General features: G+C 68.7%; 10 protein-coding genes across 10 annotated transcripts; 5 read left to right on the top strand and 5 right to left on the bottom strand.

The window, feature by feature from the left end:
- Positions 1-162: 162 nt before the first annotated feature.
- Positions 163-1,251, top strand: MICPUN_59629 (predicted protein; the record flags this gene model as incomplete). Its single annotated transcript, XM_002503329.1, has 1 exon — positions 163-1,251. The coding sequence occupies one exon, from the start codon at positions 163-165 to the stop codon at positions 1,249-1,251; it is 1,089 nt and encodes a 362-aa protein (XP_002503375.1).
- A 337-nt stretch (positions 1,252-1,588) lies between these two features.
- MICPUN_82724 (predicted protein) lies at positions 1,589-2,482 on the top strand (the record flags this gene model as incomplete). The annotated part of the gene is made up of 2 exons (XM_002503328.1): positions 1,589-2,261; positions 2,295-2,482. Coding segments are annotated over 2 exons (861 nt in total), but the record flags the coding sequence as incomplete, so codon positions are not given.
- Positions 2,483-2,547: 65 nt separating this feature from the next.
- MICPUN_59627 (short-chain dehydrogenase/reductase) lies at positions 2,548-3,525 on the bottom strand (the record flags this gene model as incomplete). The annotated part of the gene is made up of 1 exon (XM_002502978.1): positions 2,548-3,525. The coding sequence occupies one exon, from the start codon at positions 3,523-3,525 to the stop codon at positions 2,548-2,550; it is 978 nt and encodes a 325-aa protein (XP_002503024.1).
- Positions 3,526-3,701: 176 nt separating this feature from the next.
- Positions 3,702-8,524, bottom strand: MICPUN_59626 (predicted protein; the record flags this gene model as incomplete). Its single annotated transcript, XM_002502977.1, has 2 exons — positions 3,702-8,206; positions 8,329-8,524. 2 exons carry the CDS (start codon positions 8,522-8,524, stop codon positions 3,702-3,704), a joined length of 4,701 nt encoding a protein of 1,566 aa, XP_002503023.1.
- A 433-nt stretch (positions 8,525-8,957) lies between these two features.
- Positions 8,958-10,832, top strand: MICPUN_113305 (FAD dependent oxidoreductase; the record flags this gene model as incomplete). The annotated part of the gene is made up of 1 exon (XM_002503327.1): positions 8,958-10,832. The coding sequence occupies one exon, from the start codon at positions 8,958-8,960 to the stop codon at positions 10,830-10,832; it is 1,875 nt and encodes a 624-aa protein (XP_002503373.1).
- Positions 10,833-10,932: 100 nt separating this feature from the next.
- Positions 10,933-16,206, bottom strand: MICPUN_105768 (nucleoporin-like protein; the record flags this gene model as incomplete). Its single annotated transcript, XM_002502976.1, has 1 exon — positions 10,933-16,206. The coding sequence occupies one exon, from the start codon at positions 16,204-16,206 to the stop codon at positions 10,933-10,935; it is 5,274 nt and encodes a 1,757-aa protein (XP_002503022.1).
- A 183-nt stretch (positions 16,207-16,389) lies between these two features.
- Positions 16,390-17,676, bottom strand: MICPUN_59623 (predicted protein; the record flags this gene model as incomplete). The annotated part of the gene is made up of 1 exon (XM_002502975.1): positions 16,390-17,676. The coding sequence occupies one exon, from the start codon at positions 17,674-17,676 to the stop codon at positions 16,390-16,392; it is 1,287 nt and encodes a 428-aa protein (XP_002503021.1).
- Positions 17,677-18,238: 562 nt separating this feature from the next.
- Positions 18,239-20,578, top strand: MICPUN_59622 (predicted protein; the record flags this gene model as incomplete). Its single annotated transcript, XM_002503326.1, has 1 exon — positions 18,239-20,578. The coding sequence occupies one exon, from the start codon at positions 18,239-18,241 to the stop codon at positions 20,576-20,578; it is 2,340 nt and encodes a 779-aa protein (XP_002503372.1).
- A 174-nt stretch (positions 20,579-20,752) lies between these two features.
- Positions 20,753-23,339, bottom strand: MICPUN_101192 (predicted protein; the record flags this gene model as incomplete). The annotated part of the gene is made up of 3 exons (XM_002502974.1): positions 20,753-21,470; positions 21,630-23,117; positions 23,239-23,339. The coding sequence occupies 3 exons, from the start codon at positions 23,337-23,339 to the stop codon at positions 20,753-20,755; spliced, it is 2,307 nt and encodes a 768-aa protein (XP_002503020.1).
- Positions 23,340-23,519: 180 nt separating this feature from the next.
- Positions 23,520-23,702, top strand: MICPUN_59619 (predicted protein; the record flags this gene model as incomplete). The annotated part of the gene is made up of 1 exon (XM_002503325.1): positions 23,520-23,702. One exon carries the CDS (start codon positions 23,520-23,522, stop codon positions 23,700-23,702), a length of 183 nt encoding a protein of 60 aa, XP_002503371.1.
- Position 23,703: the final 1 nt, after the last annotated feature.

The raw sequence follows: 23,703 nt of genomic DNA, 5'->3' as shown, positions 1-23,703 counted from the left end.
CGCGCGATTGCAATTCAAACCGAGCAGAGTTTGAATCCTGGTTTCGAATATCGAATCGAAAGCGAACCGGAGCGCGCTGCTGGAGCTGGATTTGGCAAAAAGCGAGTTGTTAGGGATTCGGCGTCCACACGCAGCCGTGGGGCGATGACGACGACGACGACGATGGCCCCGGCGGCGGTGGTAGCCGCCGCCAGACCACGTCTCGTGGCTCGCACGCGAGTTCTCTCGTCGACCCGCCGCGCGACCGTCTCACCCGCGGCCGCGCGGCTCGACGCGTCGTCGTCGTCGTCGCCATCTTCGGGGATGACGATCCTCACGTACCGAAGCCACCACGGGCGCCTCGACGCCGCCGTCGAGCATCCGCGCACGAGGCGCACCGCGTCGATCGTCACGCGCGCGGCGGATGATCCCACCGCGGGAGCGGCCGGCGCGTCGAAGGACGACGACGACTCCGACGACGGCCGCCGGGCGGGCGTGGTGGACGACTACGACGACGACGACTGGGTCAAGAAGAACGAGGACATCGTCCGAGCCTACCCTTTGGTCGTCGGCGTCACCGCGGTCGTCGCCATCTTGGTCAACCGCGCGGTGTCCGGGATCGCCGCCGTCGCGGACGCGAGTTCGTCGCAGACCCGAGCGGACGTCCTCGCGCTGATCATGGCGGGGACGCTCATCCTCACCGGTCTCACGTGGATATCGCTCAAACCGAAAGATCCATTCTCGGTTCGGTTAAACGGCGCTCCCCTCGGTTCGCCCTACGTCGACGCGTCCCTGACCGAGTATCAGCGGCGGGAGCTGACGTGGATGTGGGAGGCTATCCAGGCGGGCAGCAGCGCGGGCGCGGCGGCCGTCTACTACGACGGGCGGCGCGTGATGCAAGCGGGGGTGGTCCCGAAAAAACTCGCCTTTTCCCTCGGCGACGCCGGCTCCGCGATGAAGGTTGGAAAGATATGCGAGGAGTGCATGAAGGACGGTCGGAGCAACTACCTCGCCAACCTGGCGTTGTTCCCGGGGCGCGTGGAGTTCGTCGGGCCAGGCGAGGGGTCGTACATGCCGGACAACACGCAAGCCGTGGTGGTCGTTCCCGTCGGCGATAAAGGGGTGATGGTGTGCGGCAGCGGCACGCAGCGGGGGTTCACGCGAGCGGACCAGTCGTGGTTTTCGTGTCTGGCGGAGAAGCTGGACGTGACGCTCAGCGGGGAGATGGAACGCTCGGGGCTTCGGTCGGCGAAGAGTGGGGACGGGGATTAGGCGACGTCGTCCAATCGCGAAGGTGGCGCTCATATAAGTCAACTTTCTTGAAGTCATCGGCGAACGCTTCGAACCGTCTCGCATCTCGACGCGCGCGGCGGTCGTCGGGGAACATGAACGACGCGCGCCCCCTCGCTGACCTCACCCTCGTCGAGGCCGCCCTAAGGTGCGCGCCCGCCTCCGTCCGTGGTCTCTTCGCGTCCACGCCTCCGCCCGCCCCCGGGACCGGCGCCCCGTCCCCGACCGCCGCCGCCGCCCCTCCCTCGGCACCGCTCCCAATCCCGCGCGCTCACCCGTCGCTCGCTCCCTCCCTCCCTCCCTCTCTCCCCCCCGTCCCAGGGTTCTGCGCACGCCGAGCCCCCACGACAAGGCGGCGATGACGGACGAGATCCACGCGCTCTGGATAAAGGGCGCCATCGCGCGGGAGTACGACCCCGACGTCCCGAGCGTGGATCCCCCGACGCGACCGGCGAGGGATGAACGCGTCGTTCTGGTGGAACCCGGCAGGGCGCCGCGCCTGGGCAAAGGCGGCTCGCCCGAATCGCGCGTCGCCATCCTCCACTCCCTGGCGCACATCGAGAGCTGGGCCATCGACCTCTCGTGGGACATCGTCGCCAGGTTCGGCGCGGCCCGCTCGATGCCCAGGGCGTTCTTCGACGACTTTGTCCAAGTCGCCGCGGACGAGGCTAGGCATTTCAGGATGCTCGCCGCGAGGCTCGTGGAACTCGGGTCCGAGTACGGCGCCCTCAACGCGCACGACGGCCTCTGGGACTCGGCGATGGAGACGGCGGGATCGCTCGAGGCCAGGCTCGTCGTCGAGCACTGCGTGCACGAGGCTCGCGGTCTCGACGTGTTGCCGGCGACTATCGAAAAGTTTCGCAAAAACGGCGACGAGCCGTCGGCGACGTTGCTGGAGGGGACGATATACCCCGAGGAGGTGACGCACTGCGCGGCGGGGGTGCGATGGTTCAGGTACCTCCACGAGCGGGACGGGGGCGAGAGACGGGGGCGTAAAGGGGGCGCCGGGGGGGGAGAAGGGGAAGGGGAAGGCGGGGAGGCGGGGTCGGGTGAGGAGGCGGTGGCGCGAGCCTTTCACGAAACCGTCTGGGCGCACTTCAAGGGGGTGCTCAAGCCCCCGTTCAACGAGGAGGCTCGCGACAGGGCCGGGTTCGGGAGGGCGTGGTACATGCCGCTCACGAAGCGCCCCGCGGTCGCCGGCGCGGGCGCGTAGACTCGGTTGAAGGAATCGTGTTTTGGATTCGGCTAACAATCATCCGCCACCTTGCGGAGAATGAATCACCAAGGGATCTGCAGACCGTCTTCGCAGTTGATGAACAGGCCGTTGTATTCCGGCGACATGAGCTTCACCTCGTGCAGCACCCTCTTGGCGCCCATGCTCGCGTCCACCGCGCCTTCCACCTCCCAGATCTTCTCGTACTTCTTCGTCATCCCAGTCTTGTTGAACCCCGGATGAAGCATCTGGACGCAGACGCCCTTTGGCGCCAGCTCCTGCGCCAGCAGGACGCCGCCCATGTTCGCGGCGGATTTGGACATGTGATGGCCGTAGTCGTGACCCGTGGGATTCTGCACGACGCGCCACGCGACGCTTCCGCCCTGTGAGGTGATCATGGCGATCTTTCCGCCGGGCGCCTTGATCTTACCGGCGTTGAACATCAACGAGGACACGCGCAGCGGGCCGACGGCACAGATGTCAATCATCTTGAGCTCCTCGTCGAAGTTCATGCTCGTGATGGTCTCGAGGGGTTCGTAGAAGTATCCGGCGTTGTTGATGAGGATGTCCACGGGCTCCGTGACCTTGGCGACGGCGGCCTCGACGGACTTGGTGTCGGTGACGTCGCAGCCGGTGATGACCTGGACGCCCTCGAGCGCGTCGAGCTCGTCGGAGGATCCGCGACCCATGACGACGACGTCCGCGCCGCAGTCGACGAGCTCCTCGACGAGCGCGAGGCCGATGCCGCGGTTGCCGCCCGTGACGAGGACGCGCTGGCCCTTGAGAAAGGTACCGTCGTAGTAGTCGGTGGTGAGCATGCGGGAGTTGTTATCGGCCTTGCCCTTGGCGAACCTGGCGGGCTGATCGGCCATGGTGAAGTGGTCACCCTCGGGAATCTTCGCGCCCATCGCACGCGTGGAGACGGTGAGGGTACGTCGGGTGGAGTAAACGGCGGTCTTGGCGACGGCCTGCTTGCGCACGACGGTGCGGACGCTGCGAGCGGCGAGGAAGTTTGCAGAGCGCGCGGCGAGGGACGCGGACATCTCAGGTGCTTCGTGGAGTGACGTCGCCTCGGATAAAGCGAGTGGATAAAAGCGAGCTGGGTGGCGATACCAGACGGCACCTCGAAAAGTTGAAGCGTCCCAAAGCGTCGGGAGTCGAACGACGCCCCCTCGCTCGGGATTTAAAACGTACGTACGTCGTTCAAACGCAGTCGCGCTCATCGTCTACGCCTCTGCGAAGCCTCCAAGCTCGCGTACCGACGGATCCTCCGCCGTTTCCCCGTCCCCGTCCCCATCGCCGTTTCCTCGTCCGTTTCGTCGGTCGCCGCCGGCGCAGTCGACTCGCGCCCGCAGCGACACTCCCTCGCCATGCAGAACACCTCACGCTCCCCGCCGCCGGGTCCCCCGCCACCGCGGTCCCGCCCCGTACCCCCGGGTCCGTCCCGTGTTCCCGCGCAGCCCGCTTTCCTCGCCGCCTTCACACAAGGGTGGAACATGCGATCGCCCAGCTCCACGAGCGTCTCGACTTCCACCGAGTGCGATCCGCCTCGAAAGGTGAAAAACCCGTCGCGGGTGCGACTGAGCCACCGGACCGCGACGGGCCTGTCCGACGCCGGGTCCACGGACGCGATGCGCCCGCGCCAGTTCTCGCGCTCGGTGCCGCCGTTGTGCACCTCGACCCAGGTCCCGACCCTGCAGTCGTCGATCGAGATGCCCTCCGCAACCTCCTCCTCGTCCCCGTCATCCTCGTCGTCATCCTCGTCGTCATCCTCGTCGTCATCCTCGTCGTCGCCGTTTGGTCGGTCCCGCGGCGAGCTCCTGCACTCCTCCTCCGCCGAGTCCTCCTTCTCGTCGCCTCCTTTCAACGCGGGCGGCGCCAGGGCGTCCTCCAGGAGGAGGGTACACCCGGCGAGGTGCGCGTGCTCGTGATCCGCCGCCTCGACCCGCGCTCCGACCCACAAACCTCGACACGCCAACGGGACGTAGTAGCAGCCGTCCTGGGGCACCCACGCCCCGGCGCAGTCCCCTGCCCAGTTGGGCTCCGGGACCGCGCTCCGGGATTGGGTGGGGGGCAGGGATCGAGCACGATGGTTCGATCGGTGACGGTTCGATTCGTGGGTTTGTGGGTTCGAGGGTTCGATTCCCGCATCCGCCATCTTCACCGGCTGCGCGCACGTAGTCCTCGCGGCGGAGGTGTCGGCGCGGCTCACCACGCACGTCCTCGGCCCAAACGCTTCGTCATCCTCCGACGGCGTGAACCCGCCGGGGTTGGACTCGAGCAGCGTGGTGAGGTAGCTCAGATCGACCCGTGTACGCGTCGCGCCGAGGATACCGCCGGGGCCCAGCACGGCGCATCCGCAGGAGGGACACGCGTACGCGGGCCCGGAACTTCCGGGCTCGCTTCCGTGCTCGCTTCCGGGCACGTCGGGCTCCGGCTCCGGCTGGTCGGGTTCAGCCTGGGTCCCGGCGATGGCGTCGTACTCCGGAAAGTCGAGTCGCTGCTCGGTATCCTCGGCGTCCATCGAGCTCTTATCGTCGTCCATCGAGCTCTTCTCGGCGCCCAGACTCTGCACCCGACGCGGATCAAGATTCGGACCGGGCGTTCCTACGCGAGTCCCGAGAATCGCGGCAGCCGCATCCCTCGCCCTGTGACTCGTCGCATCGGGCGTCGGGCTAGGTCCCGACGACGGCTGCGTCGACAGCCGGGGCGGCGGCGGAGGCATGACGTCGCTCGCCGCCGCCGCAATCGTCCGAGACTGGGGAGGCGGGGGAGGCGGCGGAGGTCGCTGGATGCTGACAAACTGCTGCGTCGCGCCCCAACCCCTCGCGCCGAAACCTTGCGTCCCGGGGCTCGCGCCCCACGCGTCGTCCCACTCGTCGCCCCACCCGTCGCTCACGGACGCCGCGGAGTCCCGATGATGAGGAGCGCCCGCGAGCGAGGCGCCGCCCGCCGCGGGAGCCAAAGCGGCGGGAGTCGTTCCGTCTTCTCGAGCCGTCTGAGCCGTCTGCGTCGGCGGTTCGGTGAGCTCGCTCGTCGTCGTCGTCGTCGTCGTCGTACACGGGGGCGGTACCGGAGCCGGACGCCACGCTCGCCGCTCGCCGCCTCGCTGCTCAGCCTCTTCCTCCGCGAGCGTGATCGGAATCTGGTGCTCGAGGGGACCGAGGGGCGGTGGTTGCGCAGTTGCCAGCGGTTGAACCGCGCCGACGGGCGCAAACAGCGAGCGAATGTCCTTCTGTTTCGCGTCTCCGCCGACGCCCGCGCCAGCTTCGTCTTCCTCGTCCACGGCGAGGGTCTTCTTGGGCGCCGCCGATGGTCTTTGCTTCCTCTCCGGAGCCGACCTTCCCGCGGCGACGGATGGTTTCAGAGCGGCGGGCTCCTCCGGCTGAACCGGCGGCGGCTCCCTCGCGTGCATCGCGAAAAAGCTCCGCAAACCCCGTCTGGAGTCCTCGAACCCGGCGCACTTGCGCATGGCGGGTCTGAGCCACTTGGGCAGGTGGCGCGTCATGTCGTCCCGCAGGTACCGCTCATCCGCCAACAGGATGGCGCCGTGGTCGTTTCTGTGTCGCAGGCACCGGCCCACAGCCTGGTTCAACGCTCGAAACGCCTGCTGCGAGTACCACTGGTCGCCCGAGAGCAACCCGCGTGACACGCCCTCGTTGTTGTACAGCCGCTTGAGCTCCACGCGCTTGTCTTTGACGTTGGGGTACGGCACCCCGACGACCACTACCCCCCTCGCGTTGGCGTCGGCGAAATCGATCCCCTCGGAAACTTTACCCCGAACCACCGCCAACAAAACCGCGCCGCGAGCCGGGTGGGACTCGGGCGCGGGCGCGTGCGCGTGCGGCGCCGCGGCGACTGACGCGCGCACGGCTCTGTAGTACCTCGCGAGCATCGCGTCGAGCGCATTCTCGGATCCTCCTTGCGTGGTTTTACCCCCGCGGCTTCCTGCCCGACCCCCCCTTCCGCCGCCGCGGCTCCCGCCCCCTCTCCCGCCGGCTTCGGCGTGGTGCGGCTGCTCGTTACCCCTGGGCTCCTGGAACATCTTCTTACCCGTCGCCTGCTCCAACGCCTTCCACGCTCCGGTGCTCTTCCACCGCTGCGTCACCCTGTCCAACAGCGAATAACTCGGGAAAAACACGAGAACGCCGTGCGGAATGTCGCGGCACCACTCTCGAAGCGCGTTTCCGAGGTCGTCCTGGTACGCAAACTCAGCCGCCGTCTTGAACGTGCCGCACAGCTGTGCGCCCGCGGGACCCACGCCCACCGCCCCCGCCCACACCTGCTTGTGAACGTCCACGCAGTGCGGCGCCTCCATCCGAATCGGAAACGAAACCCCGAGCTCCGACGCGAAGGATGACAACGGAGCCAGCGTCCCGGAGGTTAAAACCACGCATCGAGCGCCTCCGGGCCCCGCGAGGTCGTTAAACGCGAGCGCGGGGTTGAGCGCCCACAGCGAAAGGGTCACGGCAACATCCCGTTCACCGTCACTACCGGGCGCGTCCTTGAAGGATTTTTGAATCACGAGGCGGTAGTCGTGCACCGCGCCCGCGACGGGGCCCCCGGAAGGCCCGCCCCGATAGCCGTGAAGCGCGTACCTCGCCGACGTGAGCAGCGTCTCCGCCGTCTTCAGCGCCGCTCCGCTGACGCGCCGATCCGCCGGGGTCTTGGCGTCGTTCGCCTCCTTCGCCACCGACCGTTTGGCCTCCTCGGCGGCGGCGACAGACGCGGGGTCGAGGCCCATGTCTCGCATCTGCCGCGCCACCGCGGATCCCCCGGACCAAACCGCCATCCAACGCTCAAAGCCGTGCGGACGGAGCGGACAGCGCGGGTGGTCCAGGTCGGACGCGCCGCGGAGCCAACGCGCCACGTTCGCCACGATCCCGCCCAGGACGGCGTGCGTGTCAGTAGTGTCGGGTTCGTTCGAGCGCCCCTCGCCGTCACCGCCGGAATTGGAGGCGACGCCGGCAAACGCCGCCGCCGCCTCCTCGAGGCGCTCCAGATCGATGTCGCAACTCGCCGCCTCTCTGCTCGTGTCCTCCACGTTATGCGCCTCGTCCAGTATCACGATCGCGCCCTTGACGTCTATGTCCATCGCGGACCGAACCGCCGGGTCGAGCAGGTAGTTGTACGGGCAAAACACGAGCTCGGCTCCCTCCGCCGCGTGCTTGGCGGCAAAGTAAGGGCATGCTCGAGATTTTTTACCGGCGACGACCAGATCCTCGATGTCGAGGGGTTCCGCGCCTTGTCTCGAGACGTTACCCGCGAGTTTCATGGCGCCGTGGCTGTACCCACACCCCCGGCCGGTGTCCTCACCCGATGACGGCGCGCCCGATGCATCACCGCCCCCGCCGCCGCCGCGTACGCCGCGCTCGAGCAGCTGCTTGCATTCGTCGTTGATGTTCCGGCCCCTCTTGCGCACCGAGGGGTGTATGCAGTAGTGGTCGCGGCTGCCCAGCACGACCATGGCGGGCCGGTACGCCGTGCGCTTCAGCTCGCGGACCACCTGCTGGATCTGCGAGTGCGTCCTCGTGGCGTAATAGACGCGGGGAACCTTGGGCGGTTTCTTGTCGTTTGCGGACCCGGCGTCGTTTTCCTTGTCTTCGAGGGCGGGCGGGTCGCCGGAGGAGGGCACGATCCATCCCTCGTCGTCAACCTTGACGTTATTAACGCCGAACTTTACGCCGAGGTTGTCCCTCTTCCACCGTTCCTGCCACGCGAGGGCTGTCGCGATTCGGGTGGGGCAGTTTGGGTCAGTCTCGGTGATAGGAGAGCCGCGGCGACTGGAGAGATTGAGGGGGGTGCATCTAATGGGGGTGGGGGTCGGGACGGGGCTTGGATCGTACCTGAGCACAGCAGGGCGAGAGACTTGCCGGATCCCGTGGGCGACTCCAGCAGCGCGTTCTCGCCGGCGTCCGCGGCTTTGAGCACCTTGCCCATCACACCCTGATGCGAGTGGGGAACGATGTTCAGCGGCTCGGGGAAAGGAAGGCGCGAGGGGTGCCAACAATGCGGACGGGGCGGAGAAGCGGCGACGCGCATCGCGAAGTGTATCGCACCAGCTGAGACGCGTACGGCTTGAACGGGAACTGCACGTCGTAGCCGGATATCTTCATCGTGATTCCCGCGGGCGGTGGGGCCATCTCCAGCCGCGGCTGGGTCGATAAATCAGCTTGTGCCCTCTGCCAGCACGTGCCCACCCGAGGATCTGAACCTCAGCGGGGCGGCTCCATCGCCGCTCGCCACCGCTGCCGCGAGACCCCGCGTCCGGATCACGCGCCGGTACGACACGCGACTTCTTCAATCTAAGACGTGCGCGATGAGTCCGTCACCGATGCTCTCGCGGGCGTGGACATGTGGCGAGCCGAAGGTTCCAAGGCCCGACAGCTCAGTTTGAACTCGGCTGCCAGGATCTCGGCGCGAGCGTATCTCGGACGGGATAACGAACAATCGTCCATTTCGTCGGGTCGCAGCCATGTCGAGCGTCTCATCGTCGACAACTTCGGCGCGCCTTCACCGCGCATCGGCCAAGACGCGCCGCCCCGCGCGCGTTGTCGCCACCCGGGCGGCATCCTCCTCCCCCTCCTCCCCCTCCTCCTCCTCCTCCTCCTCCTCGTCGTCGCCCGCGATCATCGGCGGCACGAAAGATGACCTGGACGTCCAGCTCGGCAAGGGTGCCGGTTGGGAGAGCGACGAGCTTCCCGACGAGGTCGACGTCGTCGTCATCGGCGCCGGCATCGGCGGTCTCTCCTGCGCCGCGCTCCTCGGCAGGTACGGACTCTCCGTCGCCGTCGCCGAGGCGCACTACGTCGCGGGTGGCGCCGCGCACGGATTCGTCCGAGACGGCTTCCACTTCGACGCGGGTCCGTCGTACTTCCTCGGGCTGTCGTCCCCGCCGGGCGAGAGCATCAACGGCGTTCGGCAGGTCATGGACGCGGTGGGCGAGTCCCTACCGGACGGCGTCGCCGTCTACAACTCGCTCAAGATGTACTTTCCCGAGGGGAAGTTCGAGTGCGTGGCGAACCGCGAGACGTACAGGAACGCAATCGCGAGATTCGCGGGTGACGAGGCGGTGGCGGAGTGGGACGCGCTGGAGCACGCCATGTCCGGCCTGGGCGACGCCGCCGTCGCGATTCCCTTCGCGGGAATGCGCGCGGACGCCGGGGTGGCGCTGACCATGGCCAAGTACGTCCCGCCGCTGTTCAAGGCTCTCGGGAACGGCCCGAGGGGAGCGGAGGGGTTCGAGGATGCGAAATACCTCCGAGAGAACTTCAGCGTCCTGGTCGACGAGCACGTCAAGAACCCGTGGCTCCGCGGTTTGCTCGACCTGGAGTGCTTCGTGATAAGCGGGCTAAAGGCGGACGCCACGTCCGCGGCCATCATGGCGTTCACGTACGCGGAGCGGCACAAAGAGGAGGGATGCGTGTACGACTATCCCATCGGCGGATCGATGGCGCTCATCGACGCGCTCGCGAGAGGCGTCAGGAAACACGGCGGCAAGCTCGCGCTTCGTTCCCCCGTGGATCGCATCGTGTTGGACGACGAGGGTAAGGCGTGCGGGGTACGGTTAAAGCGGGGCGGGAGAGTGGTGCGCGCGAGAAGGGCGGTGGTCACCAACGCCTCCGCCTGGGACACCGTGAACTCGCTCCTGCCCGAGTCGGTTAAGACGGAGCGGAGGACAAACGGCGACGAGACGCACACGGAAACGACGCCCAAGTGCGGGTCCTTCGTGCACCTCCACGTCGGGTTCGACGCGACGGGGTTGCCAGCGAACGATGAGCTCGGGATTCACCACCTCGTCGTGGACGACTGGCGCAAGGGCGTGGATGGGAAACGAAACGTCTTCAACATCTCGATACCGAGCACGCTGGACCCGAGTGCGGCGCCGCGGGGTAAACACGTGGCGCACGTGTACGGCGCCGCGAACGAGCCGTGGGGGGACTGGGCGAACGTCAAACACGGCAGCGACGAGTACAGGCGGATGAAAAAAGAGGCTGGCGACGACTTGTACAGGGCGCTGGAGCGGGTCATACCGGACATTCGGCGTAGGGTGGAGTGCGAACTCGTCGCCACGCCGTTGACGCAGAGGCGATTCGTGAAGAAGGTGGAGGGCACCTACGGACCGGGCGTGGACATGACCCGATTCAACGTGTACGGGGCGAACCTACCGCCGGGACCCACCACGGGCGTGCCCAACCTGTACGCCACGGGCGACTCCACGTACCCGGGCATCGGGGTTCCCGCGGCGGCTGGATCCGGTTTCTTCACCGCAAACTCCATCGTGTCGGTGTGGAAGCACATGGGCATGGTGTTGGGCCTGGGCTGGGACAAGATTGGCAAGAACGTTTGATTAATAGACTAAAATGTCATCGCGCGTGCATTCATCGTTCGCACCGGCGACGCACGCGTCGAACATTCGCAGACGCAAACCAAACTCGTACGAGATGTCGTCACCGCGTATTCGCAAACTCAAACCCCGCGAGCTTGGCGCTGTCCGCCTCTGTCCGCCTCCTGTGCTCGTCGAGCGCCGACTCCAGCTCGGCCCGAAGCCCGTCCAGCGCCGGCACTTCGGCGACGAGGTCGCACACGTGCATCAACAGCGGCGTCGGAAACCACGCGGACGCGAACCTGGTCCTCGTCACCGCGTCCGCGCCCTGGGCGTGCGCTTTAAGCTCCGCGATTGCCAACCTCGCCGCCTCCTCCAGCCGGCCGTGTTGCGCGTAAATGGCGAGAAGCGCGGTGGGGTTGGCGCCTCGCCGAGCCATCCCGCCCGCGGCCGTTACAGCCGTTACATCCGTATCCCCGCCCCCCCGCCCGCGCGTGAACCTCCGCGTCAGCCACTGGGGTAAGCGGAGCGTCGCGGCGCCCGCGGACAAGGCGGCTCGAGCCGCCGCCTCCGTCGGCGCGAAGTTTCTCTCCGCAGTGCAGTGCGCCTCGAGAAACGCTCGGAGCGCCGCCCACGCCGCCGCCGGCGACGCCTCAACCGCCGCCGCGTCGATAGCCTCCGACCCGAGGACGCCGCCCGCGGACGCCAGCGACGCCGTCGCGGTCCGCGGCGGGGGCTCGGTGACGGCGGCGACCGCCTCGGCCGCTTTTGCGTCGCAGCCGGCGCCCAGCTCGCCGTCGATGACCCTTCCAAAGCCCCGAAAACGTCCCCCCGATTCTTCGCGCACAGCTGTGCGTCCCCGCGTCTGCGCGAGCGCCGCCCTCGCCGCCAGCGTCGCGGCGATGACCGTCACGAGCTCCGTCAGCGCCTCCCCCTCGCACCACGAGCACGCCAGCTTGGTCGCCGCGCGGAACAGGCCGTGCGCGCACAGCGACGCGACGAGTCCGGGGATCCGATCCGCCTCTGTCCGAGTTGGACCAAACTCGGCGTCGGAGCACCCCAGCGCCGCCGGCTCGGCGCCCGCGGCGCAGAGCTCCAGCCTCGCCGCGGACAGCGCGTACTCGCGAAGGAGCCGGGACAGCGAGGTGCGATCGGGGGCGGGCGGGACGCGGCGCCTGCGCTTGGGGTGGGGCACGGCTGTCGCGGTTGAACGAACCGGCTCGGCGTTTTCGTCACCCGCCAATGTTTCGTCATCCATCGGTTCAACCAACCTCCCGCCGTCGTCGTCGCCGTCGATGGTCAACTCGCGGAGCTTCCGCTCGGGTTGCCACTCCTCGACGACGTGGCGAGCGCCGGGCGGGCACAGCCGCAGCGAGTTTATCGCGACGAGAAGCGCGCCGCAGTGCGCTTCCAGCGCCTCCGCCAGCCGCCGCCTCGCCTCGCCGCCGGCGGCGGCTCTCGCCGACGACGGCTTGCCCGACGACGCCCACTCCGAGTCAACCCCGGACGCCGCCAACTGCTCCGCGCGAGCAGCCGCCGACGCCGCCGCCTCCCCGAGCCGCCGCGCGTGTCGCAAGATGGCCGCCGCCGCCGGAGCCGGCGCGCCCCTCGCGACGTGCAGCGCGTGGAGCATCGTCGAAGGGTTGGGTACGGCGTCGATTGGCGCCGCCGCCGCGCGTCCCTCGAGCGCGCGAACCACCGCGGGAAGCCTGTCGGGTCCGAGGGGTAGGCGCACGAGCGCCGCGGCGCCGCCGCGGACGTCGCCGGGCTCGCACAACGCGGCGACCAGCCTGCGAAGCGCGGCGTTCTGCGCGTCGGCTCCGGGGACGGAGAGCACCGCGGCGTACGCGGCGGACCAGTCGCCGAGGTCGAGCGCGTACTGGAGGAGGTTGGCCCATAAACGAGCCGCTCTGCGCAACCTGGCCGCGGCATCCTCCGCGTGCGCCGTCTCAACCTCGCGAAGCGCCGCGTGCGCGCATCGCATCGCGCCCAGCGAGCACCCGAGCCGCTCGAAGAAGAGCATCAAAGTCTCGTAGTACTCCAGCGCGGAAACCGGGGGCATATTCGCATCGCCGGCGTCGAAACCCGCCGCGGGGAAGCCGGACATGATGCTCCGCAGCAGCTTCACCAGGTGCTGCAGCAGCGGGTCGGAGCACGAATCGTCCACCGACTTTTTCGCGTCACCCTCGCCCGGGCCTTCGTCGTCCCTGTCCATCGGAACGTTCGATCGGTCCCCGGAAACGTCACCGGACATTTTATCGCGAATTCCCGACGCGGCGCGGAAGAACAACCCGAGCGCCTCCTCCGTCGCGGCGTCGTCGTCGCTTGTTGATCCCGGTACCACCACCCCCCTTGTAGAAGCGACGTCCGCGCTCGCGCGAAGCGCCTGCAGGAACAGGAGCGCGGGGGCGTCGCCGCCGACGGAGGGGGCGCCGTCGCTCGCAAACCCCAATCCGGGCGGCGCGGCTCGCGCCTGCTTGAGCACCCTGCCGAGCGCCGCGAGTTCACCCCCGGCGTAGAGCTCCGCGCCAATCTCCACCGCTCGCCTGTACCCGCCGTCGTCGACGCGGTATGTGGCCACCCCGCGAGGGCCCAGCACGATCTCGGCGCAGAGCGCGGCGCCGGCGACGACGAGGGACAGGCCCGGTCGAGCGGAGGCGGCGTCCGAGGGGAGGATCGCCGCGCAGAGGGGCGGCGGCGACGCGGGCGCGACGCGATCGGCGGCGACGCCCTCGCACGGCGTCGCCGTGAGCCAACGAGCGAGCAACGACGCGCGGTGCTGCGCGGCGGCGCGGGGGATCAGCGCCGCGGCGGCGCGGTCGCACCCGGGGGGCGCGCCCACGCGCGATCCGCCCCATCGAATCGCTCCGAGCAGCAGCAAGAGCCCCCGAAGCGCCGCGCACCTCGCGCCAGCCTGCTGCCGCGCCGCCTGGGCCCTCGCGCCCTCGGTCCACTCCGCCGAGGAAACCCCATCGCGCGTCCGTGCCTCCCCGACGTCCCTCTCCACCGCCTCTATCGACTCCGGCCTCCACTCCATCGCGTCCAGCGCATTCGCGATGGCGCCGATCGGGTCCGACCCGATTCTGGCGATGCACGCTCTGAGCGTCCCAGCCGCGCGGCGCTGCCTCGCGCGTCTCTCCCTCAGCGCCGCCTTTGCCGCGTCGTCCATCCCGCCGTGCGGCTGCGCCGTCACCCGCCCGAGCGCGAGCGCCACCGCGGCGTCGAGCCAATCCTCCGTGGCGGCGAACGCGGCGGCTTCCTTCACCGCCGCTCGCGCCGCGGGCGACGCTCGGGCGAAAGCGCCCCCGCGGCCCCCGCCATCCTCGGTGGGCACCCCGTGGGCACCCACGACGGCACCCCCCGCGCCCCCGGCGACCAGATCCATCGCGTGACACGCGGGCGCGCCGAGCAGGTCGTTCATGTGACACCCGAGCGCGAGCGCCGCGAGGTGCGGCGCCGTCGCCCCGAGGCTCGCGCCACCAATCGCCCCCGTCTCGGCGAAACCCGGCGTCCTCGCGATGAGCGCCGCCCGGGACGCCGCAGCCTCCGTGGCGTCCAGCGGCCTCATCACGGACGACGCCCCCTCGCGGAGCACCACGACCGCTGCGCCCGAATCGAGTCCGGGAAGCGACGCGATTCCCAACGGCGCTCGCATTTGTCGCCATTTGTCCGCGTACGCCGGCGCGATGAGCGACCACGCCGCGACGGCGTCGGCGGCGGGGGCGTCGTCGCCGCCCGCGGCGAAGCGCGTCGCCGCGGCGGCACGCGCCGCGCAGTCGTCCCCGGCGGGGCACGGCTGATCCACGGCGTCGAGCGCGGCGGTGAGCACCGCGGACGAGGCGACGCCGCGAACCGCGAGTTCGGAGGCGAGTTCGTCGGAGACGTCCGCCGCCGTCGCGTGAATCGAGCCGGGGACGGCGCCGCCGCGGAGGAGGAGCGCGGCGGCGGCGCCCGCGGCGGCGGCGTCGGAGGCGGCGCGACCCGCCCACGCGCCGAGCTCGGCTGCGGCATCGCCCAGCGTCTCGCACGGGTGCGCGCGGTTGAGCGATTCGAGCGGCCAACCCTTCAGCACCCGGTCGCCCGCGCCGCCGAGGGTTTCGCCGAAGGTTCCATCGCGCCCTGAAGAATCGCGCCCTGAAGCCTCTTGAAGCGCCCAGATCGACTCTCCGGACACCGCCAGCGCGATGGTGACGCCGTCGCCGCCCACCACCGGGCTGTGAAACGCCAGGCTCGCGCTGGACGATCCCTCGGCGCCAACCTTCACGTCGAGGGCGTAGACGGAGATTTTGCCGTCGCGGGGTCTCGGAAACGCAGACGACGACGCGGACGACGACGCGGACGCGTCCACGCCGTAGGTTGACACCGCGAGGTACCCCTCGCCGCAGCCCATGCAGTGCGCCGCCCTCTCCCCCGCGCCTCCGCCTCCGAGGGGGGAGCCGGGCGCCGTTTGGGACGGCGACCCGAAACCTCCGGGAGAGCCGCCGCCGCTCTCGTACCCGCCCCCGTTGCCGCCGCCGCTCGGCGACGGGAGCTGCATGGCGACGAGCGAGACGGGCTTGGCGGGGCTGGTGACGTCCCACAGCTGGACGTGGCAGTCGGCGCGAAGCGCGGCGAGGAGAAGCCGGGGCGGCGACGGGTCCGAGGAGTGCCTCCGGGGCGACGGTACCTGCGCCACGGCTCGGATGGCCCGCGCGCCCGCGAATCGGGCTCCCGCGCCGAGGGAGACGACGTTCCACAGCCTCGCGAGCGTCGCGGGCTTGAGCTCCGCGCACGGTGCGAGATCGTCGGAGAGGGCGTCGAGGAGGGCGATTCGACCGCCGACGCCGCCGAATGCCACCATCTTGGCTCCGACGGCGCAGACGCTGGCGACGCCCTCGAGGGCCTGGAGCGAGGGTGGATCGTGGACGGTGGCGATGTCGGCGGCGCGGACGGACGCGAGGGATGCCTCCGCGCGACGCCCCGGCGTCGCCTCGAGCTCCGCGGGGTGCGGCGCGCGGACGACGTGCACGTCCCCCGCGACGTCCGCCACCACGACGCGCACGCCCGCGCCGACGCCCTCTCTCGCCGCGGCGTGGGGGTCCGTCTCGACGATCGCGGCGATCGGGAGGAGCTCGCGCGGGAAGACGATGCGCAGCGCGTGCGAGCGCGAGCCCCTGACGCCCGCGCACGGCGTCTCCGTGAGTCGCAGCGCCGCGCCGTCGCCGTTGCGGATGGCCCACGAGAGCAACCGCCGCTTTTCCCCGTTCGCGCCGACCAGCTGGACGCCGCCGGCGGCGTCGGCGTGCGTCGTCCGCACGCGCGAGTCGGCGCACCCCGCGGCGCATATCGTGCGAGACGCGGGGTGCTCCTCGAGGAGCACCTCCGCGAAACCCGCCCCGTGACGCGAGGCGGCCACCATGGTGGCGCGTTGGATCTGGCCCCGCGCTAGGGATGATGGACTTTTTTTCAAAAATCTCGAACGGCGAACGAAGCCCAGCAAAGACAAAAGGCAGACAGCGAAGAAGGCAGACAGCGAAGAAGGTCCCTGGCCGCGCTACACACTCTACGTAATCTAACTAACCCCCTATAATCTAACTAACCCTCAGTACGCCTTGGCCGACACCCACGCCGCCGCCCCGACGAGCGCCGCGCACGACACCGCCGCGAACGCGACGCCCTCGCCCCGCGCTCGCGCCCCCGGCGTCGCCCACCCGCCGTCCACAGCCTTCGGGACACGGCCGGCGTCCTCATCGCCAACCTTCAACCTTGCACCCTCGCCGCCGCTCTTCCCCGCCGCCGCCGCCGCCGCTCCCCCGCCGGTGCCGTCGCCGCGACCGTCGCCACCGCGCGTCGCCGCGTCGTCGCCCGCGTCCGCCGACTCTGTACGTACCCGACCGCCCCTCGATGATGACAAGCCCTCGTACCCGCCACCCGCCATCGGCGCCGCCTTGGAGACGTGCCCGAGGAAGTCCGTGACCCTGGCGTCGTGCGCGCCCCGCGGGAAAAGCTCAAGCCGCGGTTTCGCGGTGCTGTGCAGCCTGTGATTGGTCAGCTGCGAGAACCACTGCGCGAGCGTCGCGCCCGCGTGCGGGGTGACGCTCTCCATGAACTCGAGGGTCCAGTACGTGAACCTGTCGATGACGCTGAGGCCGATGGATCGGTCCAGGTGATGCGAGTAGGAGTTCTCGCCCTTCTCGCTGGACCCTATGGCGAGCACGCCGGGGGAGTAGAACCGCGCGGCCAACGTGGCCGCCTGACATGTCTCCGCTATGAACAGAACCTCGTTGTATCGGCGCTTCTCGCGCATCTGTTCCAGAGCGTCGGCGATGTCCTTGGACATGATCTCGGTTTGATCTTGAAACTTCATGAACTCGTCGCCGCCGTGGCCGGTGATGTACAGGAACAGGTTGCTCCCCGCGTCGGTGAGGAGCCTCTTGGACCGCGGGGTGCCCGGCGCGTGCCTGTCGGTGAGGACGCGCAGGAGGTTCTCGGGCGTGACCTCGTACCCGCGGTAGTCGACCTCGATGTTGTCGCCGTAGAGGTTGGCGAGGTGGTTCGCGTTGCCGAACACCGACGCCGGGAACGAGTTCCGCGGGGAGCACGAGACGTCGTCGGCGAGCATGAGGATGATGTTACTGTCGGGGATGCCGAGGCGCTTGACGGTGCGGTAGAGCGACAGGGTGTTGGCTATGTGCCGGTAGTTGAACCAGTACCTGCTCGCGTCGACCAGCACCGCCCAGTTGCTGGTGTGATTCGATCCGCCCGCTGGAGACGACGACGACGACTGGAAGAACGCCTCGGCGCGGCGCGCGGGGGTGTCCGCCGCGGCATCGCCCGTCGCGCGCGCGACGAGCGCGAGGACGAGCGCGAGTGCACTCCAGGTTCGCATGGCGTCCGACCGACCCCTCGCCGGTGCGCCTTTGTAGTGGAGTTCCGACGGGCTTCTCGGCGAAGATTTACATCCTCTCTAACCGTAAATAACGACGCTGTGCATCACTGATTGTACCATCAAACGGTCGCACAGCACCAGTATTTGACGTTCCTCACCTCTCACCGTGCCTGGTTCTCGCGCGTGATGTTGAACGCCGCTCCTTTGATTTCCGTCGGAGAGATATCTTTATGGATCTCCCCCTCGGCGGGCCGCTCATTGCGCCGGCGTCGACTCCCACGTCGCGTCGAAACGCCGACGTGTTCACGATGGCCGACGATGGCAGGCCGTTCCGACTCGGGTGCGCCTCCGAACCCGCCCCTCGACCCGACCGTCGCCCTACGCGGCTCCCCCCCGCGCGTCCTTTGACGAATCGACCAATCCCAGTTGTTACCGCGCTCAGAAAAAACGGAGATTCGAACGCTTTGATCGCTGACCCCGCCCTGGTGCCCCCTCCCATCCGCGACGCAGGGTTCGCCTCCTCGAGCTCGAGCTGAAGTCTGGCGGCGACGCGTGCTGCGCGATGCGCGTCGACGACGGGCCGGAGCAGAAGAGCGTCGCCTTCGGCAAGGCCGGCACGCTCGCGCCGTGGCTCGCCAATTTCTCCTTCTGGGTCGCGCACCCGGAATCCAGCTCGCTGACGATCAGGGCGACGGACGGGGGTAAGCAGCTCGGCGTCGTCTCCGCCCCCCTCGCCTCCGCGGTGTGGGACAGGGACTCCAAGAAGGACCTCCCCGCCCCGACCTGGCTCGACCTCTCCGACGGCGCCGGCCGCGTTCGCGCGCAGCTCATCGTCCTCAAGGCGCCCCCCGCCGGCGCGCCCCACGAGCTCAAGGTTCTCGTCGGCACCTGGAACGTCGGAAACGAGCCCCCGCCCGCGGACCTGACGTCGTGGCTCCAGTGCGGCCAGGGCCGGCCCAAGGGCGGATCGCGCACGCCGTCCAGGCGCAACTCCATGGAGGAGCTGGCCGCCGCCGGCGGCGGCCTCCCGGCGCCGCCGTCCAAGGATGACGACGAAGGATCCTCCTCGTCCAAGGCTTCGAGCGCTAAGCTTCCCCCCGTCGCGCCCCGGGACGTCGCCAACGCCGCGGGCGTCGAGTCCGACGACTCCGAGACGGACGCCGAGCCGGAATCGTCCGTCTCCGAGACCGGCGGCAAGAAGGGCAAGAAGGGCAAGAAGGCGAAGAAGGAGAAGAAGCCGCAGCCGCCGCCGCCCGTCCCGAACCCCGAGTCGGGAGTCGCGCCCAAGAAGTTCGGCACGTACGACATGGTGGTGGTGGGCTGCCAGGAGGGCGACTACGACCCGAGGGACGGGTTCGACAAGTGCGAGGACGACTGGGTGGCGTGCCTCGCCAACACCCTCGGGGACTCGTACTCGTTGCACTGCAAGAACGCCCTCGGACAGATGCGAATCTGCGCGTTTGTCCGCGCGGACGTCGCGCCGGCTGTGCACCACTGGCTCAAGTCCACGGAAGCCACCGGGTTGGGGCACATCATGAACAACAAGGGCGGCGTCGGTGTCTCGTGCCGCGTGTGGGACACCTCCGTCTGCTTCATCAACAGCCACCTCGCCGCGCACGACGACATGCGCAAACGCAGAGACGACGATTTCGCCGAGATTGTCGGCGGGTGCAGGTTCGGCGAGAAGCTCGAGTGCACCGAGGCGTTCCACCACCTGGTCTGGATGGGGGACCTGAACTACCGGTGCGAGTGGGGTCTCGAACCGGGCGCCGAGATCAAGCGCAAGCCCACCGAGGAGCGCTTTAACGCGATGCTCGCGAAGGTCAAGGGCGGGCCGCCGGGCCGCGCCGAAGTTTTCAAGCACGACCAGCTGACCCGCTCCCGCCTGGCCGGCGACGCGTTCATGGGCTTCCAGGAAGGGGACCCCGCCAAGTCGCACATGCCCACGTTCAAGGTGCAGCGCGAGCCGGGGTTCAACTACAAGACCCAACGGACGCCGGCGTGGTGCGACCGCGTGCTGTGGAAAACCGCGGAGGGTTTCGCCGCCAAGCAGACTTCGTTGACCGCCGCCGGCGACGTGGGCACCAGCGACCACAAGCCCGTGTCCTCGGGCCTCACGCTCGAGCTGCTCGCGCACTCCGCGACGGTTCACATCGAGAGCGACGATCCGTCCGCGGCTGCCGAGCCGACGTCGCCCATGCGAGAGACGCCGTCTGCGGTTTCCGCGTTTGACGTGGCGTTGGACATGGCGCCGGTCCAATCGGCGAACGCCACGTCAGCTGCCGGGACGTCCCCGGGGAAGGTTCGACGCACGCAGACGGTGGACGCGACCAAGTCCACGTCCGTCAAGGACGGTTCGATCCTGCGGAAGCTGTTTCAGACGATGTGCTTCTGCCTCTACCCTTCGAACGAGTGGTCCGCGCCGACGTCGCAGTGGATCCTGCGGTTCGAGGAGCTCAGCGCCACGAACCTCGTCGCTTCGGACATCAACGGCAAATCCGACCCTTACGTGGTGTTCTTCGGCTCGGTGTTGGAAGACCCGGGCGGGTACGCCGGACCAAACGTGAAGAATCCCAAGTGGCGAACGAAGACGATCAAGACGAATCTCAACCCGGTTTGGCCGTGCGACGGTAAGAGCGTGCCGACGCTGCCGCTCGCGGTTTCGCAGGCGGACGTCATCGGCCGCGAGCACCTGCTCATTCGCGTGATGGACCAGGACACGCTCTCGCAGGATGACTTGATCGGATCCGCGAGGCTCTACCTCGGGGACTTCGGCGACGCCATCAGGGCTGGTAAGGGTGGTAAGATCGAGAAGCTGATTCAGCTGACGAGTAAGGGCAGGAGGGCGGGTGAGCTGATGCTCTCGCTGGTCCTCGAGAAGAACCCGCACGCCGCCGCGTGAAAGCACCGCGGGCGTCTCATCGTAACTTATTGCTATGCGTGTTTCGAAGTTTTGCAACGTGTGATATAATAAGATTCATCGTCGTCGACAATCGACTTGATTTTTTTGGTACACGCGACGCGAGCGCTTTGGGGCGCGGGGGCTTATTACGTCGCCCCGTCACCGCCCCGACGCTCACATCACACAACAATTTTTCGAAGATGATCTCGAGCTCTTCTTCGACGCGTTCGGCATCGCCCGCGGCGGCGACGGCGGCGGCGACGGCATCGCCCGCGGCGGCGGCGGCGACGGCATCGCCCGCGGCGGCAGCGGCGACGGCATTCGGCGAAACGTTCCGTCGTCGTCGACGCTGATCTTCCTCGGGTTGTCCGGCTTTGGCACGACGTCGCTTCGATCGTCGAAGAGTCCCAGCGTCTTTTGACCGTTTCGGCTCGTCGTCGAGCCCCAGGATCCCGCCGCCGCCGCGGAAGGCGGCACGCCCATTCCCGGGACGTCCACCGAGAAACGCCGCGGGCTGGGTCTCACGGGCGCCTCGGCGACCGACGACGCCGCCGCGAGATCCGCCAGGGAGCCTCCCGTGCCCGGCGAGCTCGGCGGCGTCGTTTTTTGTCCGGCGGTGACCAACGACGCGAACGAGGAGGTGAGGTCGAGGAAGGAGCTCGCCGAGGGGTGAAACAGCCTTCCGGTTCGCCTCCTCCCCGACCTCGATCCCTCCTTCCTCTCGCTCCTTCGCCACGCCACCTCGTCCGACGACGCCATGGCGGCGAACGCGGACTTGTCCTTGACGATCTTCGCTCGCCACAGGACGTACTCCTTCATCTGCCCATCCTCGGCCCACCGCTCCGCGATGGACGCGCACTCCTCGGGTTTGGCGAGAAACTCCGCGAGGAGCCTGTACAGCGCCAGGTCGTGGGTGTCGCACATCGCGTGTCGCGCCCCCTCCATCTGCGCGACGAAGGCGCGGGTCATCCCGAGCTCGCTCATCCGCTGGCCCGCGTCGCCGGTTATGTTCGGCCGCTCGCCCCGGCGCCACGTCTCCATGTTCTTCTACGCGTTGCCGTTCGCCTCGGCCTCGTCGCGCTCTTCCTGCTCCTTGGCGCGCTGCAAGATGGCCGAGGACACGGAGGACCGCCGGCCGAAGAACTGGTCCTCGCTGCCGTTGACGCAGAGCGTGGGCACGTCCACGCGCCACGCGCTGCCGAACAAACCCCTGGGCTCCACCGCACCTGGAGCTCTCCCGCGGCTTCCGCTCGAGTGGTGCCCGCTGTGGCTGGCGTCTGACGCGTCGGACTCGAAAATCGCGCCGAAGCTGCCCAACTTCCCGGTTCCCCCCGACGATTCCCCGCCACCCATCGCCCCACTCAGCAGCCCCTGCGACTTGTTTAAGGTCCTGTACGTGAAGTAGTTGGGCTCGAGCGAGTACGCGATGTTGATCCGGCCGAGCAGCCTCGCCGGCTCCCGCCTCCCCGTTGGGCTCTCCCGGGCCGGTGGGCGCTCGGGATCAAACGCGAGATCGTCCCCGGGCCCCCCGGCGTTCGATCCGTCCGCCCTCGGAGATCCCAGCGTCGAGTCCAGCTCCAGCAACCCGTCGTCCATCATCCCCAACACGATGGCGCCCTCGCTGTTGCCCGCCAGATAAATCCCGCGCCGGCGCATGCTGTCGGGCAGCCTGAACAACGCGCTGGTCATCGCCGCGTGCTTAGCCTTGAGCGTGGCGTCGTAGACGACGCTCAACCTGTTGCTGCTCGTGTACTTCTCCGCGCACGACTCGTACACCAGCTCGCCGGTGGCGAAAGAGTCCTTGGCGTAGAGCAGGTTGTTGGTCCAGTAGTTGGCCGGATCCTCGGGTTTCAACACCGCAGGACGCCTGTGCCGCAGCCGTTGCGGCCACCCGCAGAAATCGTCCGGGCACATCACCAGGTGGCCCATCGACGCGAGCATGCGGAGGTACCGAAGCGTGTCCCCCGCCACGCCGGACGATCCGGAGAGGAAGAACACCCCGGGCTTCATCTCGGGCCTCGTCTCGGGCTCCGTCTCGGGCCTCGTCTCGATGGCCGCCGCGAGCGACTCGAGCACGTCGCCGTTCTCGAACAACGGCGCCAGCTCCGCCGCGCGACCGATCCAGAGCGTCTTCGCGTCGCCGTCGTTCGTCCCGGAGAGCCTCGCGGGCTTGGGCGCCGGCGATCCCGACCGGGGAGGAGCCCCGGATGCGCCCACCTCGAGGTTCGCGGAGAGCCTGACCACGGCGGATGGCCGCGGCGAGGCGGTCCGCGCGGGGGACGCCGTGCCCGACCCTGCGCTCGCTCCGCCCGACCCGGCGCTCGCGTCTCCCCCTCCGCCCGAACCGCCGCCGTCGTCGTTCGTTTTTCCATCCGCCCCGCGCGTCGCGTCGTTTTCGATTGCCCTCTCCTCGGGCACCGCCGCGTCGCCGAGCGAGGCGAAGGATTCCGAGAGGTACTCGGATCCCTCGGGCGCCTCGCTCCACGCCGCGATGTTGGGTCTCAGCCCGGGTATGGCGCGCACGTGCGCCTCGGGGAGGCTGCGGGTGCGGGCGGGGGGGGCGCGCGGGAGTCAGCGACGCGGTGAGGGTTTCAATTCTGAGGGTTGTCTTTCGCGTGGGGAGGTGGCGTTCGCGGGGCGTGCGGGGCGTTCGCTCTTACCATATGACCATGTGCTCGTGCACCCTCTCCATCACCTCCACGAGCTCCTCATCCGTGATGAAGAGCTCGGTGTTGAGCCTGCGATGGTGCGGACCGGACATTTCGCGCTCGAGAACCCCCGCGCCGGGGGGTGCCTTCGCAAGCCTTGTTCGTCCCCGAAGCGCCCCTCCTGAAAAAGTGGGATGGGGTCGGGAAACGACTCGACGCGAAGGCGGACGAGAGAGGACCTCTGGTCGAGCGCGGCTCAAGCTCGCCGGTCGACGACGACGCGGAGACGTGCGATGTGCGCGCGGACTTACTTCGGCGTCTCCGTCCGGTCTTCGCGCGGCGTCCCGCGTGCTGGTCCGCGCGACCTCCCGCTTCGGGAAAAAGGAACATCCCGAACAGGTCAGCTCCTTGATCCTCCCGTCGACCAATCGCGATGGAGGTCGCGACGTGTCCCGTATGGGACTTTAGTAGACTAAC

The sequence above is a fragment of the Micromonas commoda genome, chromosome 6 (assembly GCF_000090985.2).
Source record: "Micromonas commoda chromosome 6, complete sequence".
Taxonomy (NCBI): Eukaryota; Viridiplantae; Chlorophyta; class Mamiellophyceae; order Mamiellales; family Mamiellaceae; genus Micromonas; species Micromonas commoda.
Note: the sequence above shows the minus strand (reverse complement) of the source record. Positions and strands in the feature narration are given on the sequence as shown.